General features: G+C 36.4%; 1 protein-coding gene across 7 annotated transcripts in view; it reads right to left on the bottom strand.

Moving 5' to 3' along the window:
- The window catches only part of ZCCHC7 (zinc finger CCHC-type containing 7), a 228,044-nt gene that overhangs the window by 33,293 nt on the left and 172,712 nt on the right, over positions 1 to 22,039 (bottom strand). For all 7 annotated transcript variants that reach the window (XM_001504295.4, XM_023629679.2, XM_005605629.3 and 4 more), the window contains exons 3-5: positions 18,458 to 18,501; positions 17,045 to 17,170; positions 15,941 to 16,111 (exon numbers count right to left, since the gene is read on the bottom strand). In XM_001504295.4, coding sequence (XP_001504345.1) covers positions 15,941 to 16,111; positions 17,045 to 17,170; positions 18,458 to 18,501 — 341 coding nt within the window. The remainder of the gene's footprint in view (positions 1 to 15,940; positions 16,112 to 17,044; positions 17,171 to 18,457; positions 18,502 to 22,039) is intronic.

Here is a 22,039-nt window from a genome sequence, read left to right as displayed (position 1 = left end):
AGACATACAACAGATATATGTGGCAGTGTGTACAAAAGCTACATAAATTTTTTTTCCCCAGTCAGTATGGAAAACCATGCATTGGTCTCTATCTCTAAGCTGCCTCCAAAATGAACCAGATTTCATAAAATCATCCTTCCACCCAAGGTCAAATTTTAATCAATCCCTCTACTCTTAATCTTCTATAATCAGGCAAACTGACAAGCCTAATTTTTTGCTCAAAGACATTTCTCTTCAATAGTCTCCTCTTAACTTAAGTACGGCTACGAGGACATAAAGTTTGTCAGTAGTAGATTACATTTCAGTTTTATTTGAGAATATAACAGTTCATATTTTATAAGAAATTACATCAAAATAATCAATCAAAAAAGAAAACAAATCATACACTTATCACACTGGGTTACCTTAAGCAACTATATTTCCATTAAAAAAATCACCTCAGAGAACCACAAATCTTTCTGGAGACATCTTAATTATGATTCTAGACTACTAACATAAGTTTATTTCACAAACAGTTGATAATGTTTGTGGTATACGTGGCTAGCTGTTAGCTCAAGGTAAACAATATGAGAGTCAGTAAAATGAAACATCATAACGTAGTGGCTAAACTCAGTGACTAGAGAGCTAAAACAGTAGATTCAAATCCTGGCTCTACTATTTACTACCTTGGGCAAGCTACACATCTCCAAGCCTGTTTTGTCATCAATAAAACGGGGATAATGGTACTTCTCTAAAGGGCTGTTGTGACAGTTAAAGAGTCAATTAGTATAAAATCTTTAGAACAATGCCTGACACACAGCAAGCACTCAATTGTATTAATTATTGCTATGATGACATCGATTTGGCACTTTCCACACTTCTGATGGAAAAATTGATCATAGGGAAATTGGTATCAATAAGGTAGCCGAAATAAGTGAAGTCAGTTACCCAATGGTCAACTCTTGGATGTGGCCAACCTAAGAGAAAGCAAACACTCACAGCTTAAATGAGCTGTTGATATAAAGACACTAAGAAAAAAAATCCAAAAGAAAAGAAAAAATCAAAAATATAGATTTTGTTAGGGATATAACTGCTTATAGGCCCCTTCTCTGTGGAAAAACAAAAGAACTCAGAAATGTGATGAACATCTACTCTGGGCAACACACCTATTTCTATATCCGACTGAGGTGTACTCGTTCAAGTTTCAGTTGTTCAAAAATACAAAGAAAAGAATATTTGATCAGATAAATCTGAGCTCACATTTTTTAGTTAAATTTTGGAATAAAAAAGATCTTAAAATGTATCGATCACTGATGAAAAACAAAAGTACTCCACATCACTTTCAAAGTTGGAATGCCCTTCTTCAGTTTACTCAAGTTCACTTGATTGCTTTTTTCCACAATGTTTTAAACAATAATAAAGACCCAAGCTTCCTTACCAGCCTTTCCCTCTTGCTTTTTTTTTTGGGGGGGGGGGTGCATTAGCCCCGAGCCAACATCTGCCTCCAATCGTCCTCTTTTTGCTGAGGAAGATTGGCCCTGAGCTAACATCTCTGCCCATCTTCCTCTATTTTATATGTGGGACACCTGCCACAGCACGGCTTGATAAGCAGTTCTAGGTCTGTACCTGGGATCTGAACCAGTGAACCCCGGGCTGCCAAAGTAGAGCACATGAACTTAACTGCTACGCCACTGGGCCGGCCCCTCCCTCTTGCTTTTCTTTCTTATAGTGACAACGATCCACCACCTGCAGGCTGGTAAAGTGATATCAAAAAGGAGAAACTTAGAGGGATAGCCTATAATTCTGGGAATCTATCCAGCCACTTCAGTGGTGAATACCAAGTGAAGAGAGGTCTTATTCTCTGCTCTCTAGCATCTTAACCCCTCTTTTCATAACTTTCGGCAAACTCAGATATCCCATTTTCAAAAAACAAACAAAACATCCGCTGAACAACAACAATTAATACTCTGTGTTGACGACATCCCTCGACTGTAACTGCCAGGAGCTGATGTCATTTGTCCCTCTGGTATTGGTGCTGACAACCTGAGATAATTGTCCACTAGTTCTCAAAGCTTCTATTACTGAACTGTTTCCTTAAGACCACTAGCAGACACCGGAAGTTTTAAACTAGGTTCATAAGAGATAAACTAAAGGTAAAACATTTTAAAGTAGGACTTTATTTATAAACCAATTATACAAAGTCCAGCATTAATAACAAACATGTAGCAGAGCAAACTGTTTAAAACCGCTGAAAGGAGTCCTGATTCACCTTAGCCAACCACCTTAAATCCTTTTACTTATAATCATGCCCCTCATCCAGTTCCAGTTCTCTAATCCTCATGGAATTCTCCTGGGGGAATTTCCTTTTCATCTTCTCCCAAGAATCTTATAGCACCCAGGATATATCAGGTATACAAGTAATCTCCTTCAGGTCTAAAATTGTGCTATCCTTTACTATAGAAATTTTAGTCTAGAAGTTTGTCTTTTTTTCTTTTTTTAGAATAACACTAAATATTACAAAAGTAATGCATATTTATTATAAAAGTAGAAAACACAGTGAAACAAAAAATAAGATTTAGTCAGCTACAATACTACCACTGAGATAACTACTGTAAACATTTCAGAATATTTCATCCCAAACTTTTTTCTATATATAAGCAATAAACAACTGAAAACCAAAATTTAAAAGACAATACCATTTGCTATAGTTCCAAGAAAAATGAAACACTCAGGTGTAAATCTAAATATGTGGAGAATATATATACTGAAAACTACAAAACTCTGATAAGAAAACCTAAAAAAAGATCTAAATAAATAGAGAAACATACTGTGTTCATGGATTGGAAGACTCAAAATAGTAGAGTCAATTCTCCCCACAGTGATCCAGACTGAACACAGCATCAATCAAACTCCTATCAAGATTTTTTGCAGGTACAGACAAACCCGTTGTAAAACTTACATGGAAAGGGAAAAGAAGTGGAATAGCTAAAGCCATCCAGCTCATTAGCTAATAGCTAAGTTTACAAAAGAAGAACAAAGTTTAAGGAATCACACTACCTGACTTTAACACTTACTATAAAGCCACAGTAATCAAGACAGTGTGGTATTGGTGATGGGAGAGATACCTAAATCAGTGCAACAGAACAGAAAGTCTAGAAAACATTCCACACAAATGTGTCCATTTAATCTTTGACAAAGATGCAAAAGCAATTCAACGCAGAAAGGACAGTCTTCAACAAATGGTGTAGAACAATTAATCATCCATATATAAAAAAATGAACCTTGATCTAAACCTTACATCTTATACAAAGATGAACTAAAAACGGATCATAGATGTGAATATGAAACATGACACCATAAAATGTTTGGAAGAATACACAGGAGAAAATCTTTGTTAACTGCAGCTGGGTAAAGAGTTCTTAGAAATGGCACTAAAAGCACAATCCATAAAAAACTGATAAAACAGATTTTACCAAATTTAAAAGCTTCTGCTCTGCCAAAGACCTGTCAAGAGAAGAAGACGACAAACTATGAAGTGGGAAAAAACATATGGAAATCACGTATACAATAAAAGGCTTATGTCCAAAATAGAGAAAAAATTCTAGGGGCTGGCTCCGTGGCATAGCAGTTAAGTTAGTGCACTCTGCTTTGGCGGCCCGGGTTCATGGGTTTGAATCCTGGGTGCACACCTCCACCACTCATCAAGCCATGTCATGGCCGTGACCCACATACAAAATAGGGGAAGACTGGCACAGATGTTAGCTCAGAGCAAATCTTCCTCACCAAAAACAAAAACAAAAACAAAAGAGAAAAACCTCTCAAAACTCAACGATCAGAAAATACTCTAACTAAAAATTGGGAAAGGATCTGGACATTTCACCAAAGAGGAGACAAAGATGTCAAACATGAATCAACAGTCAACATTGTTAGCCTTCAGGCAAATGCAAACTAAAACCACAATGAGACAGATACTACACAACTATCAGAATGGCTAAAATAAAAAATATCAACAATATCAAATGCTGGTTAGGATACAGGGCAATTAGAACTCTCACCTCACTGGTGGGAATGCAAAATGGTATAGCCAGTCTGGAAAACAATATGGCAGTTTCTTATAAAGTTAAACACTTACCATATGACCAGCAATCTCCACCTAGAAATCTACCCCAGAGAAATGAAAAGTATGTTCACGCAAATATCCTGTACACAAATATTCATAGAGGCGTTATTTATAATAGCCCAAAACTGTAAAAAACCCAAATGTCCCTCAACGGATAAATGGATAAAAAAGTTGTAGTACATCCATACAATGGAATACTACAAAGGAACAAACTATTGATACATGCAACAGCTCAGATGAATCTCCAAGATATTACACTGAGTGAAGAAGCTGGTCTCAAAAGTTTACAACGCTGTGGGGCTGGCCGGTGGCGCAGCGGTTAAGTGTGCACATTCCACATTGGTGCCCTGGGGTCTGCAGTTTCGGATCGTAGGTATAGACTTATGCATTGCTTTGTTAAGCCATGCTGTGGTAGGTGTCCCACATAAAACAGAGGAAGATGGGCATGGATGTTAGCTCAGGGCCAGTCTTCCTTAGCAAAAAGAGGAGGATTGGTGGCAGATGTTAGCTCAGGGCTAATCTTCCTCAGTAAATAAAAAATTAAAAAAATAAGTTTACAATGCTGTGATTCCACTTATTAGGAAAAGACAAAACTATGGTATGGAGAACAGATTAATGGTTGCCAGAAGTTGTGGGTGAGGGGAGGGTGTGACCATAAAGAGATAGCATAAGGGAGTTCTTTTGAGATGATGGAACTGTTCTGTATCCTGACTGTGGCGGTGTTTCACAAATCTATACACATTCATAGAACTGAACAGCAAAAGAAAAAAAAAGTTAACTTTACTATTAAAAAAAAAGAAAAATATAGGCTTAGATTGGTTACTGACTATACTATTCCTAAAATGTTTATAAGCAGCAATAGAAATATTGCACATTAAATATCAAGGTAAAAATTATAAAATAAATATATATTCATTATAAAAATAGAAAATAAAGATCAGTAGAGATTAAAAAAAAGCCCTCATCTATAATTCTTAACATAACTACAGTAAACGTTTTGGAATATTTTATTCCAAACTTTTTCCTACACAAATCTACAAACATATATAAACATGTATACTTAGAAGCAGGATTATACTGCATATACTGTTTTGTAATTTATACATTTCAATTAATATATCAGTAACTTCTTTCTATTTCAATATTCACTTCTACATCATTTTTTAAATGGCTGCCGAGTATTCCATTATATGGGACATACTATAAGTTACTTGAGTCAGGCCCAATGTTAAATATTTGGGTTGCTTCTAATTTTCATTATTATAAATAACTCTGAGATGAACATTCTTGTAGCTATATCTTTATAAACATCCATCACTGAACTCCAGAAAGGTTATCCCACCACCTCCCTAACATTGAGTATTATTATTATTGAGGCATTTTTCTTTCTTCCTATTAATTTGTAAGAGCTTTTTATATATTACAGATAATTACACTATCATATATTTCATAAAAAGCTTTCCCAAGTTGTTGTCATTTAATTTGGTTAAGGGCCTCTTTGGATGAACAGACATCTTTTTTTTCAGTTCTATCTATTCTCCCTTTTCCTTTATGGCTTCTGACACCAGTGTCTTTGTTTTCTAATAAGAACAGTAAATCCAATACATTTATTTATTGCGGTAATTGATACATTTGGTCCTACTTTTGTCCTCATACTTTTTAGTTTTTTATACATTCTTGCTGTTTCCATTTTTTCCTATTATTTGTTATACTGTTTAAGTTTTCTTTGCCTCATTTTAAATTAGTAATCTAAAAGTTATATGGCTTTTCTTCTTGAAATTAAAACAAATAAATTTTTATGTTATTGGAATTATCTATGATCCACATTATTATCGTTTTAAAATTACTTGCTTTTTAAAGAATTTTTTATAAAATTAAGTTTAAAAACATTAACAGGAAGTAGTCAGACATGTACTCTATGCTTTCCTGGTTTCATTGTTCATTGCTGCTAATTTTACTCTGACTTCTCAAAAAAATTAACAAATGAACAGCTTGGTCGTGTCATCTATTTTTCTCAGAATGCTCTAGCCTCTAGAGATTTCTCTGCTGCCTTCTGGCATTTAGTATTGCACAGGAGAAGTTTGATGCAAACTTGATGTGCGTGTGTGTGTAATGTTTTTTTTCCTGCGTGTGTGTGCAATGTTTTTTTTCCTGTCTGGACGTTTGTATGATTTTTCTTTGTTATTCAGAACTTTCACTGCATATGTCTAGATGGTGGTCTTTTCCTTCCTCATATTGGGTGTGTGTTCTTTTGATCAGAATCTCCTTTGATCACTTTGCTTTGGTTTGCTTCTCCTCTATCTACTCTATTTACACTGAAGAATGAATTAGGATTTTCTTAAGTTTCCTCCTATTTCCTACAGTGAGTTTATTTCATTTGGAGTCATCTCTGATTCCATTTTTAATCTACCAATTCTTCACATATGCCTGAAAATTTTTTATATTGGCTCATCCTAAAAAAAAAAAAGGGAGGCTTATGTGAATCTTGCTAGTATTGGGGACTGAGGTGGTATCTGCCAAGGACTGCATGGTTTCTGATCAACCTGTTTATGGAAAAGTTTAGATTTGATCAAATTTTAGTTTCTCAATCAGAGGTCTGGTTTGTTTGTGAGGAATAGGGAAGGAGTTTTAATTATAGATCTGCAAAGTAGGGGTGTTTTATCTCACTGAAAATTGTTATCCATTCCATCAAAACACGACTGCTGTTGTCGCAGATTCTTATAAATAGACCAAGGTAAAGGTTCTATATAAGCATCCCTAAACTAGGTAAGGTAATGGTGAGTAGTGGGGGTGATGAAGTGGGTAAGAGAGAAGGATTTAATATTGAGACGCTGCAGCTTATTTCATTATTGATTCCTGGCTAAGGAAAAAATAGCAAAAAGTTTAGAGTAACACTTGATGAGGTATTAATTTAAAAATTGAGTCATGTCTTCCTATATATCTAAAACTCTCCCACCAGAATGATTACTGTTCTTAGCATGGAAACTTTTCCTTTAGTATCTATGATTATAGAGAGAATTATTTTAACATTATATAACTAAAAGTTCAGTTAGTTCAAAATATTTTATTACATAATTTACTTGAGTTTCTTTTTTTTTTTTTAAAGATTGGCACCTGGGCTAACAACTGTTGCCGAGCTTCCTTTTTTTTTTTTAAGGATTGGCACCTGGGCTAACAACTGTTGCCAATCTTTTTTTTTTCTTTCCTGCTTTATTTCCCAAACTCCCCCTCCTCACCCCCGTGCATAGTTGTATATCTTAGTTGCAGGTCCTTCTAGTTGTGGGATGTGGGACGCCGCCTGTACGTGGCCTGACCAGCGGTGCCATGTTCGCACCCAGGATCCTAACCCTGGGCCGCCGCAGCGGAGCGTGCGAATTTAACCACTCAGCCACGGAGCCGGCCCCAACTTGAGTTTCTTGAACTTCTTAAATAGTTTATTATTGTTTTTATTTTTCTTTTATCAAGGCAATAATCCTTAGAAGGCTGTATAATATACCAAGATCACACTTGCTATTAAACTGAAATTTTGCAGAAATTATCTCTTTCTCTCTTTTCTAAACAAATGAAACAATACAATAGAAAGATGAATAAAGGAAAAGCTAACCAAGTCTCCCAGTCCTCTTCCAATCCATTCCCAGTCTGCTGAGGAGCCTCAGTGTTAGCAGTTCAGCAACCTGGTATATGTCATCTACCCCTTTATCTTTGTTCACAAATACATATATGCAAGCGTATCTGCAGATTATACAGAGCTCATTTTGTTTTTTACTGAAATAGAATCATTCTACAGATATCTATAAATTTTCAAGAGGAAATGTCTGTACCTTTTAAATGGAATACTCAATTAATTTCATTAGTACTTAAGTGAAGAAAAGAGACTTGTTTTTTTAAGACGAGTAAACTGGCCAAGACAGATGTCCATAATTAAGTCTTTGAATACTTTAAGAAGTAGAAAATCTTTCCCAGTTGCCATATTTTCCTTCACTATTTACAATTTGAAGGAGATATTAAGAACCCAGTCAGAAAATCGTATGGGATTTATAAAGTTCAGAGGAGCTGACCTTAGTCTGTAATCCTTAGTAAGTAAAACTTTTAGCCTTCTAGGTGTTAACGAGGATCTGATTGCCTTAATTTCACTCATCAAATTGATGGCTTAGATGACCATGTCCCAGAATTTGTCCTTATTAATGGATATAATAGTCCAGTTCAAGTCCAAGTCTATATGGGCTTTTTATCTCTACTAAAAATGAAAAAAAAAAATTCAAAAGGCAAGGGATGTAATGAGTTTGAAATTTAACAAAATTCCTAGTGGCCTGCTGCTCTATTCATCAAAAATTCATGTCTTCCCATTGTGATTGCACTGAAGAGTAAGTTCATTCCTAAGCCCCATAAAATTCTCAATGAAAAACCAAAGTTTATTTATCCTTTAATTTGCAGAGCTGTCAATTTTGGCAGGTTGACTCTAAGGGGATAATCTTCCCCCTCCTTTGGTGGAAGTTAGGGGTCTGGAGAAAAAGAATGGTTTTCATCCTCTACAAACTTATTCTTACAGCTTCTATAAAGAATGTGTAAACCTGCTCTCAATCTACTGAAAGTGACTAATACTAGGCAATGAGGCATGAACGACAGGGAGAGCTGGAGACTGGGGGAATTCCTCAGGTGAGTCAGAGATGACTAGAAAGGATACCACTCAGTAGAATTTCAAAGTAGGGCTGGTTTCTCCCTCAAACTTTGTGCTAAATTACACACCTTCAGTTAAAAATGGAGAAATTTTTACCTGTTACAGTTATTTCCATGAGGTCACATATTTTTAGCCATGAAAAGTTTCAGACATTCACTTATTTAGATGGTTCGGGAGCAGATCCAATGAATTATTAATTACTGGTTCTGGGATTTACTCCCTGAACAATGAAGACATACACATCTTCACTTACATTCTCATAAGTTCTGCATCCACCCATCAAGAGCATAAGAGACCTCTAAGCATAGAAATCTGCTCACCTTTCTCGGTTACTTCTGCTCCCTCAGGGAAATGAGCATTTTATAAGCCTATTCAACAATTATTTTTTTATTAAGCAAATCAATCAATCTCAGCCATGATCCTGTGCTCCAATGTTATGTTTAAACACATTAAAATGTCGCGAAAAGTGAGAGAAACAAAGCAGATCTAACCTGAGTCTGATTTTCTTTTCCTTTCCTCAAAAGTAGATGCAATGTTCAGATGTCAGCAGAACGACATATTTATCTGGATGTACATAGCAATCTATTACAACAATATATTTCTGATATTTTAGCTTTCTCAGAAATGATCTTTTATCTTCAAGATTATTCTCTTCCTTCCTCAGCATTGTGCTTTTATATATCCAAATTATTTTGTGGTACCATGTAAAGGGAAAACTTTTAAAGTTTTTTTGGGGGGGGACACATTTACTACACTTATTTTTCACTCACCTACTCTTATTTAGGCATTTTCAATTTCTTAAGTGGATGTGAATGTAAGTCAGTGGTTTGTCCTGACAATTAAGTTCAGCAGGAAAATTAGTTTGTCTATAATTACTTCAACTGTAAAAGGTTTTCAGAATCTTTGATTTTTTCTTTTCTTGAATTTGAACCTTTCAAGCCACTGAAGAAGACGATACAGTATATTCCATCATAAAGTGATAGATGAGACTTTTCCCTAATGAAAGCTGACGGTTGATGGACCAAATACACAGGACTGCATCAATACCTGTGGTACTGGTTTAAAATGGAGATATTGAAGAAAATCATTTGAGAGCAATGGAAATGTTTTAATGGTTACTACAGACAGTGGGAGGGAAACAAGAAAAAGGATATCCTTTGCCTTAGAAATTTCATTTTATTTGATGTATATTTTGGTATTAAGGCTTTTGGAAAGCCTCTTGAATGTGATTTTAAATATTACTGGGAGATGCCTACCTCTTAATGAGTCAAGCTGAGAATGTCCCAGCTTGCACATCAATGCGCAGGATTTGACAACTTTCGGAAGCATTTGACAGGAAGGTGGGTAGGTGAGTGGAGTCTACTGTCCCTTATTCATTCATTTGCTTATTCAATAATCCTCCTGAGCTCTTATATGGGTGAGGCATTGTTCTAGAAGCTGGAGATAACAGTAGTGAACGTGTCTGAAAACAGACATGGAATTTACAGTCTAATTAGGGGAGACTGAAAAATTTATGGAAAGTAATATATAAGTGTTATGGCGAAAAACAAAGCAGGGAAGAAGGCCAGGGAACGCTGGAGGTGTGGAAATTTATTTTAATTAGGGTGGTCAGGGAAGGCCTCTCCAAGAAGGGGACATTTGAGCAGAGACATAAAGGAGATGAGGGAAGTGAGTAACTGTGGACACCTGAGGCAAGAGCATTCCCAGCAGAGGCAAGGGCATAACTGGTCTTTCAAGGAACGGCAAGGAGCCCAGGTGGAGCAAGCACCAGGATTACTACGGAGATGTGATCAAGAAACCAGATCACGTACAGCCTTGTTGGTGACTGTAAGGGCTTTAACTCCAAGAGAGATGGAGTCATACTGGAAGATGCTGGATACAGGAGTGATGTAATAAGGGTTATGTTTAACAAGCTTTACTCTTGCCACCTACTGAGAATGGGCTTTAGAGGAGCAAGGAAGCAGGGAAACTGTTTAGGAAGCTATTGGAATAACCCAGGCAATAGCTGCGCACAATTTTTGCCAGGGTGATGGTGGCAGAAACAATAAGAAGTGCTTAGATTCTGGATTATGCTGTGAATCACTCATTCCAGGATCAGAACAATGTATTAAATTGTGATACAACAGAAAAGTGGCTTTCCGTGAGTGGAAGAGATACACAGTCGGAAAGGAGAAATAGTCCTGGAATGGCTAGAGCTTTCCCTCTTCAGTTTGCCCTGTCCTCGAACATTAGAGCAGGTAGGCAAGCAAACAAGTGCTCGGAAAATACTGACACATACACGTTTCAAGTCCCTGTGATTACAGGAAGACACACTTCGCCTGGACCAGGAGTTCCTACGGCATCACTGTGTAGCTGACATTTCCAAAGACAAGCAACATGTTACTACAGGCACAGTTACTTGGTTCCCTCCTATGGTCTTAAGTAATTTTCTTCACTTTCTGGGTATCTCTTATTTGCAAGTGATCAAACTTAGTCTTCTGATACAGTATTCTCTCACTTAATTCTCACCACCCTGATGTACCTCCATCAATATCAGTTTTTACCTTATTCTTTTACATGTCTGCCTTTCCTATTCCACTCTGAGCTCTTCAAAGGCAGGGACCATGTCTTAGTCATCTTTATTTCTTTAGTACTTGGAACATTGTCTGGCATGTAGTAGGCAACCAGCAAATTTTTGATAAACAAATGTAGAAAGTTTATTTGGGTGGTGGAACAGTGGGAGATGTTTCTGAACAAAGGCAGAACTAATAATTATTACACAAAACAAAGTATTTGAATTAAGGAAGTCTTTAATTCAAATCTTGGGTCAGTTATTCAGCTCAATAATTGTATTTTAGCCAGTCTTATTTCTGCCCAGTAATATCTTAATAAGACTGTGGAAATGATAAGAAGCGGAAGGCATATCAATACTATTCTGTGCTCCTTGGAGTAGACTGAAGATAAATGTCCTTTTCTTAAATAACTACCTGGACAAAAACAACATTCAAGTAACTGTTCATTCTATATATAACAAGTATGCAATGCTAACTATGAGACATTTGTACTAGGTGCTTTACATTTCCTGCTGGAAAGCCCCAAGATTAAACTAAACCTTAAAAAAAGATCACTAAAATTAAACTAAAAGATAATAGTTTTCAATTTTATGTATATATTTATTGAAGAAACATTCACTGAGCACTAACACCTATGTGAAAGTCTACAGAGTTCTCATTTTTAAAATAAATTTTTGAGTTGCTAAAAATATTTTAGTATACAGCTGATATTTAAGAGAGTATTTTTTAATAACATCAAGTATTTAAAGAAAGGAATCAAGTGAAATATTTCCTATGAATTATTTTCTCCCACTGCACTTAAAAATCTGACTTAAAGGAGTGACTCAAGTGCTAAGCTCCCACAAGCAGACGGTATTTTATTCTTGTGCATGATGGTTAAATTAAAGGAGCTATTTAGCATGGACTGGGGTAGAGGACTGAGTAGGGAATTTGAGAAAAAAACTGCTGAAGAAAGGGAGAAAATTTAGGAGATTTGGGTTTCAATTATATCTGACAATTAACTCAGTCACTACGCTTTAATGAAAAAGGGGGACGATATCAACAATTACTAAAGACTGCGGAGCCTGGGATGGTCTCTTGTGAACAGCGTAGTTCTATGGTATCACAGACTCGGTTCTGCAGCTGCAAATAAGAAATGTTACTTTGCTGATCTTCTTTAAAGAGCTGACAACTTAAACTATCATTTATTTGTATTTGGAAAATATTTTTCTTCATCTGTTTTATAATATATTGATACTTTAAATATCATGAGTTTGTTATCAAAGTTGCTTATTGGATCTATAATATCTGCATGTTTAAGACAGGTCCTCCAAGCAGGAGTTAAACTGGCAACTCCTCGAATGTCAGTAAGTGAGCTCTCTCCACGTACACTCATGAAGTATAGTGTCATTTTAACTTTGAGACCATGGGCAAAGCCTAACCTTACAATGTCTCAGTTTTCTCCTTTGTAAAATGGGAGTAATGAACTGTATCTATCTCATGTGGTGGCTGTGAGGATACATAAATGATGCAATCACAAACATCTACTGGGCACCTACTGTGCGCTGAGGGACAGGAATGAACAAGGCACTCCCTCCCCTGGTAGGGAATGCACTTAGCACAGGGCTTAAAACACTCTAAGCACACAATGAATTACAGCTCTTAATATCTTGGAAATGTCAGATATGTCTCACAGAATGGGACTGTGTGTGCAAGATAAATGTGTACACACTCTTTAAAATTCTCTGTATATTTAAAAATTCTTGGCAAGAGGAAAGAATCTGTGGCAGATTCAAAATTGGGATTCCTTTCACACTCCAGATTCTCTTCCTTTGGAAAGCACCAATGATACAGACTGACTTTCGTAGGCCTTGGACCATCTTTCTATACATAGTAGAACTCTGGAATTTCAACCAAATACTTTATATAGTAGTTAACGAAATGAGGCATTTTCCAAGCAGAGTTCAGGAAAGAGTTTTCCTTTACAGCAAGAATACGAATACGACTCATCAGTTTTCATTACAAACTCTCTTTGCAAATGTAACTGGTACTTTGGAATTACAGAGATCCATGGTGTTGACTACAGGGATGTATAAAGTAAAAATGGAAGTTTCTTGATCTGCTTAATTTATAAGAGGTTAGGGTATCTATAGTCACCCAGGGCTCCAGAAATCCTCTGTGAATAAGCATAAAGTCCCGTAGGTGGAAACATGAAAATGACAAAGAAGGGTAGAGAACAGTATTGTCAGAGGGTATGAGCCTTAACTAAGCCAAAGATATCTACATAAAGAGGGAGGAGTAATGATTGAGAAGCCATCATGGCAAGTGAGAAAGAAGGTGATCCTAACCAATCTAATTCAGAAGTATGAGGGTCATACCTCTGAGTAGCAAGAATGAGCTGAAGAGAAGGAATGAGCAGCAAGCATTTGAGAGGACTGCAGGGGAAACAATATTTTCTGTGGAGGGCCAGATTTCAAGACAGATTTAGAGCATGTATGGGACTGGCTGAATAGTTCCAGCAACTGGGGCCAAAATCACTCTGCTTCCAAGTGAATCTTCAGGAAGAGCTTCTGCAGGTGGAAGGACTATAAGCCTCTTCAGAAGGAGTCACTGGAGCCCAGGTTTGACTGGCCTCCAAGGGAATCCTACAGCAGCTGAGCAGGCTGCAAACAGGTCAATTAGTGTCCAAAATCTTCACCATGTAATCACCAAAAGACCCCCAATAAAAGATCTTGGCAGATTAAGGGAAAGACTTAAAGTCAGCCACAGCCTAACTCTATCATAAAAACTTATATTCACTGGGGTCATTAACCCTGAAGGCCATATGAGATAATGAGTTTAATATACATTAGAGGCCCAAAGTAGGAAGTTAAGCAGAATGGGCTATAGATTTAATTCACAGCTGATGATATAAACTTTTACAAGTCATTCTCAACTGTTCTGTACTACAGTTTCTTATTAAAAACAAAAACAACTGTTGATGATAATGTCTGAGGCCCTTCTGTTAGCACAGGCAAATAAGACCATATTTGTAAGAGTTCTTTGGAAGAAAGGAGCAAAAAAATATACTACTAAACGTAACTGCCAAACTAGAAAAATCTTGCTTAGAAAGTTATAATTGACAACTTACTGCAGAGGACAATAGCTGTATAAAACTAAGACAACTCAGGATTTACTATTTTTAAGATTTAGTAAACATTGAAAAATCAGTTTAAATTACTTTGGAATGAAATGACAACTTCTAACTCTTCTATCTAATCTTGAGAATCATACTCAATGTTACCAGTGGCATAAGAAATACAAATTAAAACAATAAGATATCATTTTATGCTTATCTGATTGGCCAAAATTTTTACAAATCAACTATAGTCACTGTTGAGAACACTCTTAAACACTGCTGGCAGGTGGATATACTGGTATAATACTTTAGAAGAGCAATTTGACAAGATTTATCCAGACATAAATGTACGTATGCTTTAATTGCAAATTCTGTTCTGAATTTGACTTACTGAAATATTCTTAAACATATGCAGATATATATAAAGATGTTTACTGCACCATTGTTTGCTTAAAAACGTGACTAACAATATAAATCTAAAATCAATATAAATTGGTAGAGAAATGGCTGGATAAATTGACATATCCATACAAAGTTAGCTATTAGAAAGGTGGATCTTTATGAGCTGATATGGAGACATATTCACAAAGAATTAAGTGGGAAAAAAATCAAGTTGTAGGACAGTGACTGATTTTTATTTGTTTAAAAAGACCCTTTAAAAATTAATCAGTAATTCTTATATTATTTACATGAGAAACACATATACCGAACATTCATATTCTAGCTTGTTTTAACCTGAAACTCACCTCAACAGAAAGCCATGTCAGTTTTTTGAGCAAAAAGCTATAGGTATACTTCAATATAAATACAATTTGAAAAACATGCTTTGTATTATGTCTTTGGGAAGTACAAATTAAAGGAGAAGATTCTTACTTGTTTTTAGATACTTACTTCTACAGCCCTTCTGGTCTTGAAAATTGTCACTAAAACCCCACAGGCATTTACAATACGATGCAAAACAATGTCCAAAATAACAATGTGAAGATTTACTGTGCTACAAGCAAACAAATGTCTTCTACACTACTTTGGCTTTTTTAAATCTAAACAAGAGCTAAGATAAGCAGATTTAAAGTATTGGTGCCTCGTCCTTCTTGCCTAAGACTATTAGACCAGCAAAAGCCATCAGCAAGCAGCATCCAACCAGGCTTCATATAGATCTTTCTATACAACTGCTAAGTCTGTATATATTTTCATCTAAATATGCATGAATAGGTACATAAATTTTACATGTTATTTATTATATACCTCTTTAACTGCAATCTCTACTTGGCAAGCACATTAAGCAAAAAGGCCTAGCATGGGTTTACGATATTTGTTAATGCTACCTCCTGACAAACCATTCAGTAGGATCCCTATCCTGAGACACTAGAGCCCTGCTTTACATGATCAGTGGCCAAAGGGACAAGACTATCATTATATATAGTACCAGTAAACAGTTAGGTAGGCTGGCTGATAGTTACAAATTGGCACAATGTCAACAAAGCCTGACACTTAGTTATGTGCAGGGTACTCACATCAGCATGGTGGCCTATCATATCACATCGGTCACAGCGTTTTCTCCAGGAAGGTCTTTCAAGACATCTGTGAGTGGAAGACATGGGTAAAGAGCAGTCTAAGCAGAAGCGGGCTGGACAAGCATACTGGAGATGTCCTCTCTCAGAGCAGAGGCAGCAGGGGCGAACTTTCTATGGGGCAAACAGAAAATATCTTTAGCAAAATACTTCAGTTTCAACTAGCAGAAGATTAATTTTTCTTTTCCTGTATAATTCCATAAAATTATTTCCAATTTGAGACCCAAATGAAGGTTAAATCTTGAGCATAATTGTAAAATCAAACAACATCTGAAATCAGAGCTTTAATACAAGCTATCAGTACTTGTGGTTGCCAAAAATGCTTAGTCTGCATGTACTATCAGCTGGCATCTATTTCTTATGCCTTGTCTTGTCAGAACATTGACAGAGGGGAGTGTGTCTGAGAAAAAAAGTAGGATGATGAGGATCTGGAAGCCAAGTCACGGGAGGAACAGATACAGGAAGAGGCTGCTTGCACTGGAGAAGCAAAGACAAAGAAACACAAGAGCTGTCTCAAATATTAGAAAGACAGTCATTTGGAGGAGGGAGTAGGTAATGGAAGGAATGTTTGTTAAGGGCTTGCTATGTGCCAGGAAACGCTAAGAGCTTTAGTTCTGTGTTGTTTCAAAGGTTGCTGTATTTGTTTAACACAATTTATATCAATAAACATTTATAAAGGCTTAAAATCATAATTTTCTAACAATGAAAATTATCCCACAATGACACAACTGTCTCCTAAAGTAGAAGGTTTAGAAGTGAAAGAGGTCTCAAGAATCATCTGATTCAATCTTCTGTTTTTATAGACAAGAAAACAGGCACAGACGGTGAAACAATTTGCCTAAGAACATGCAACTAGTAATGGGAAGCTGAAATTGATTCCAGGTTCTTCTGACTCTAAATTTTTTGTTCCTTCCTCTACTCTAGGCTGTGACCTACATGAAATTTAACACACACATTACATAAGATTTGAATTCTAAGGTTTTAGGGTTCCAACCCTAAGATTTTGATTTTAACAATGTGGAAAGAAACACTGCATATTTCACGTACTTGTGGAAAGGGGCAGTTCTTTGACAAATGGCCACATCTGTCACAATTTCTACAGGTGACATTTTTGTTAGCTGAATAGTATCGGTGGGTCCATCTTCCAGATGATCTATTATTACCTATCTGGGCCTAAGGGGAAAAAAAAAATCAAGAATTAAAAAAAAAATATTTCATTCTGCTTAATAAAAACCATTTACCCTTCTCTTAAAAGACAACTATCAGTGAATAAGGAAACATCACACCTTGATAAAGCAAGAGAATTAATAGTTATAGTCTGTTCAGTTTAGAACCCAGCAAAGGGAACTTTATGTTCTCTTAAAAGGAGTGAGAAAAACTTAAAAGGAGGTGCCATGAAGGTAGCTCTCCTTTCTGACTGCCCTGCTCCCCCATTCTTTTACACCTCTCCACATGGTTCCTTTACTTTTCCATCTTCCTCTACTTACAGTTCAGGTCTGCAAGGGGTACTGATAGGTATCATTTAGACATTCTAGTGGCATTCAGAGAAAGATACTGCTGCGTTCTATCTATGAATGTGCATCACATTTTTCTGAATGAGAACCTTGCTTTAATTTTTAGTTAGCGGATGGTGTTTTTAACGATTTTTGTCTTTTACAGTTATAAAACCACATGCTACTGAATACATTCCTTCTTTTGAACAGCCCAGGGTTACTGCATACAAACTAGACTATAATTTCTAAGAGAGAAAGAGATAATTTCCTCCCACTAGAGTCTTATAAGCTAGTCTGCCTATAGTGACCCAATTCTTGCTGTCCCATATTCTAGCCAAAATCTATTATCTTGCAAGAGAATACCAGCAAAGCATACCATATGGAATATATAAAGAGGGATATATAAATGCCAACCATGCTTTTCTCTTGTTTGGTAGAATTCCACCTTTGAAAAAGCTTTGATCTTTTACGTGTTATTTCTGCTGAACTGGCCAAGTAGACCCCAAATAGATACAACGTAATTATCTCAAAACTTTTCTCCTACCAAGTTGTGATATTATTCTCTCTTCTAGCCATCTGCCACAATTAAGGCTAATAATTGACCAAGTCAAACACCTGCCACATCCTAAATATAGACTAACCATTTCCTTACACTGAAGAAGCAGTTATTTCCGGTGTTGATCTTCAGAGGTACCAGGCAATATGGGGTGAGAGGACTCAGCATGGCAGAGAAGAAACAGAGGGAAAGGGGCTAATCATAATGGGAATTAACTGACTGACAACAATCAAGGCTGAAACATGTAATTCAATCACCCATATACTAAAATCAAACTTTTCTTACAAGATACTCAGACCACTGCTATTTTTAAAAAGTTTATTAAGTTATCATAATGAAGTGAAAGGAAACTACAAATCAGAAAAAATTATTAATCTATTATTCATAACTTCAAAAACAATGTGATTTTACCTCAACGTCTTTGTCACTGATGAACCAGTTTACACCATCTTCTCCTACAAAACAAATAAAATTTTACTCAATTTTGACACCTTTAAAGCACTTATAGATGGACAAGAAATTATTCAATTTGTTGGTACTGAAATTAGACCCCAGGGTGTAGTGAGAACTGTGAATAACTTAACCTCTTACTTGAGTGACTCTGAACAAACAGCCTCTCTTAACCTCAGTTTCCTTACCTATGAAATGAGAATAATAGTATTTGCCCCATCTACCCAAAAAATACTGTGAGAATCAAATGAGATATGTGGAAATGCTTTCAAAATCAAACCAGAAACAAATATAAAAAAATCAGTGAAGGGACCAAAACCTTACAGCAGATGCAGGAAGAAATCTTACCTGAAGTTATCTGACTAAAGCAGAGCTTTCTGAGTCAGCTGCCACAGCCCCCCAGCCTTCCCCACCCAGAGGCCTCCCGTCAGGGAAGTGACTGGCCCTGGGTACCAGGACATTCCCAAGCACTGTGTAAATGAGAGCCTTCCGTGCCCTGTCCAAGCGGTGTCCCAGTCTTACCTTTGGCTATTTGTGAGCTACTCAGCACTGAGTGCTCCCACACTGTCTTTTTTCCTGGTCATCTCCCTATTGTCAGTTAAGTCACAGGCCCCACACCATTTAGACCTAAGTAGGCAAAGGAAAGGTTTTTCCTTCCAATATCAGTATTAACTGTGTCCACTAGATTCCCCTTGTAGTTGACTCTCATTATAACATTTAAAAAAATTGGACTTTGAATATACACAATCTCACAATTAGGGCTCGGATTTAGCACTGCATTTTATAATAGCAAAGATAGTGGAATAAAAGACCAAAAAAAGAGGCCAAATATCCAGAAGCCACTGATTGATCTTAAAATAAAAATACAAAAACCTGGGGGAGTGGGCGTGGGAGAAATCCTACGTTTTTCTTTTTTATCAGCTGTTTTCTTCTCTTCACACTGCCCCTTTACAAACCTGCAAATGGCTGTTGTTCTTCTGGTCCACTCACGGCCGAGGAGGAAGGGACATATGACTACTGCAGAAGCTAAGATGTCAACAAAGAACTGAAAGATTTTTTTCTCCTCACAAAGCAAAGCTAAGATTTCCTCCCTCCTATCTACTCCTCTTCTCTATCTCAAAAACACAAATTGAGCTTGACTCTTTTCTTTGAAAAGAAATTTGAAGAGATAAGAAGTAATCTACATTTTCCCAGGCCTACCAGAAGTAAGTGTCTAGAGATTATTTTAAAATAAAATACTTTTACTAAGAAAACCAAGAGGCTGCTTTACAAAGCGACCAATCCAGAGGAGAGCAGGGATGACTAGTTCCTTTGTAAAATTTGGAGGCTGCATCCATCTACTGAGAGCAGAGAATACATGCAATAGCAGGAGCTCATTCCTTCATCACCATCCACGCTATTCTTCTTTCACTCAAAGGATCCATCTAAGAGACATGCTTTGCTGTAACTTTCAAAGCTGTCTTTTGTATCTCAACGTCCTTCATCATTAAAATTCAAAATGACCACTTAAAATCACTTTAATTATAAAACTAAACACATTATCCCTAAAAAAATGAAATCCAAAGCCAATGAAATGCAAAATGGCAACTGTTACCACCTCCAATCCCCAATAAATTTACACAGGAACAGAAAATTGTGAAAAAAGGGAAGGTTTGAGATAGGGAGGTTGACTCCATTTAGATTGTTTTAACACACCTGTGGAATTCAACAATATTCTAGATTACGTACTAACTCCTCCTCAACAAGCTACAGTATATTCTTACTGTAGAAAATTCATCAACAACTACACAAACTAAGTTTCAGTCACAGATGAATTCAGATTTCTCAAGTGGTAAATGAAGCAAAGACATCACCAGGAACACTATAAGCCAACTCTTGGCCCTATCCATGGTTCCAGCTTTGGTTCAACCCTGGTAACTTCTGCCCTTGCTCTTTTATCTATCCTGTTGCTTCTTAACTCCAAATCCCAACCTAATGAAAGCGTTGTCTAAGGGCTACGCATTTGAACTTCAACAAGCAGCCAGTTCTCTACTTTGTTAAATTCCTGTTATGGGACTTGGTAGAAACCTGGGTTCCAGTCTTAACGCTATCTCTTATTTGCTGTGTGGCACTGGGCAGGTTATTTACCCTCTCTGGGTCTGTATAATAATGGGTTGGCTTAAATGGTATCCATGGTACCTTCTAGCATTAAGTTTTTGTGATTCTATCAAATTTTCACTCATCATTGGGATCAAATTCATTGTCACTTATTCTACGTTACCTAAATCCTCCAGGCCTTTGCAACCAGCCCATGGTGTCTTGCTTTAAAGACAAGGAACATTCATCTTCCATGTGTTCACCACCCAATGGCATGGAATATAAAATGATATTGCCCTAAAGTGTAAATTTAGGACTGCCCTGAATATGCCTAATATCAATCCTTAGCTGCTTTACAGCCTTGTCTTGCTAATATCTGGGACTGTCATTCTTTTCAGATATCAGAATTGTAATCACAGCAATAGCTGTTGACTCTTTCTGTGCGCTAAATCAAGTCAGTTTAACAAACATGTACTGAAAGGTTACAATGAGCAAAAGTATTATAGGATAAACAAAGATGCATAAGAGCTTATAACCTAGTAAAACACAAGGAGACGAAAGAAGAGAGGACCAAATAAAATGCTCTGGTAAATTTAGAGGAAGAATAGATGTCTGAATTTAAGGGAGAAAGGGGAAAAAAGTCATAGAAGGCTGTGACATAAAGGAAATGTTATTGAGGTGTAATTTACATATTATAAAATATACCCATGTAAATAATACAATATGATACATTTTGACAAATGTACACACCTGTGTAACCACCACAAAAATCAAATGTAGAACATTTCCATCATCCCAAAATGTTACCTTGTGCATATCTGCAGTCAATCCTCCACTGCAGGCAACCACCGATTTGCTTTCTGTCACAACAGATTCGTTTTGCCTGTTCTAGGACCTCATATAAATAGAATCATATTTTATGTACCATTTTATTTCTGGCTTCCTTCACTCTGATTTGAGGGATTCCTCCCTGTCATTGGGCAGTAGTAGTTTGTTACTTTCTTATTGCTGAGCAGTATTGCATTGTATGGATATAACAATTTATTTACTGTTCATTTAGGGTGAACATTTAGGTTGTTTCCAGTTTTGGGCAATTATAGAATTCTCAGTCTTTTAAATCTTAGCCTTAGAATAGGTGTCAAGTAGCATTGCATTAGGATTTTAATGGGCTTTACTGTGATGAAAAATGATGTTGAGCATCTTTTCATGTAATTATTTGCCATTCACATACCTTCTTTTAAAAATTGTTTAAATTTTTGGCCTGTTTTTAAATTGGCCTATTTTTCTACTTTTGGGGGAGAGGGAAAGAGGGTTGTCTGTTTTATTTTTATTGAATTTTATGAGTTCTTTATATATTTTAGATACAAGTCTTATATTGGAGGTGATTTGCAAATATTTTCTTTCTGTGTGGCTTGCTTTTTCATTTATTTTTTAACAGTGTTATTAGAAGATCAAGTTTTAATAAAT

This window comes from Equus caballus, chromosome 25 (assembly GCF_041296265.1).
Source record: "Equus caballus isolate H_3958 breed thoroughbred chromosome 25, TB-T2T, whole genome shotgun sequence".
Lineage (NCBI taxonomy): Eukaryota > Metazoa > Chordata > Mammalia > Perissodactyla > Equidae > Equus > Equus caballus.
Note: the sequence above shows the minus strand (reverse complement) of the source record. Positions and strands in the feature narration are given on the sequence as shown.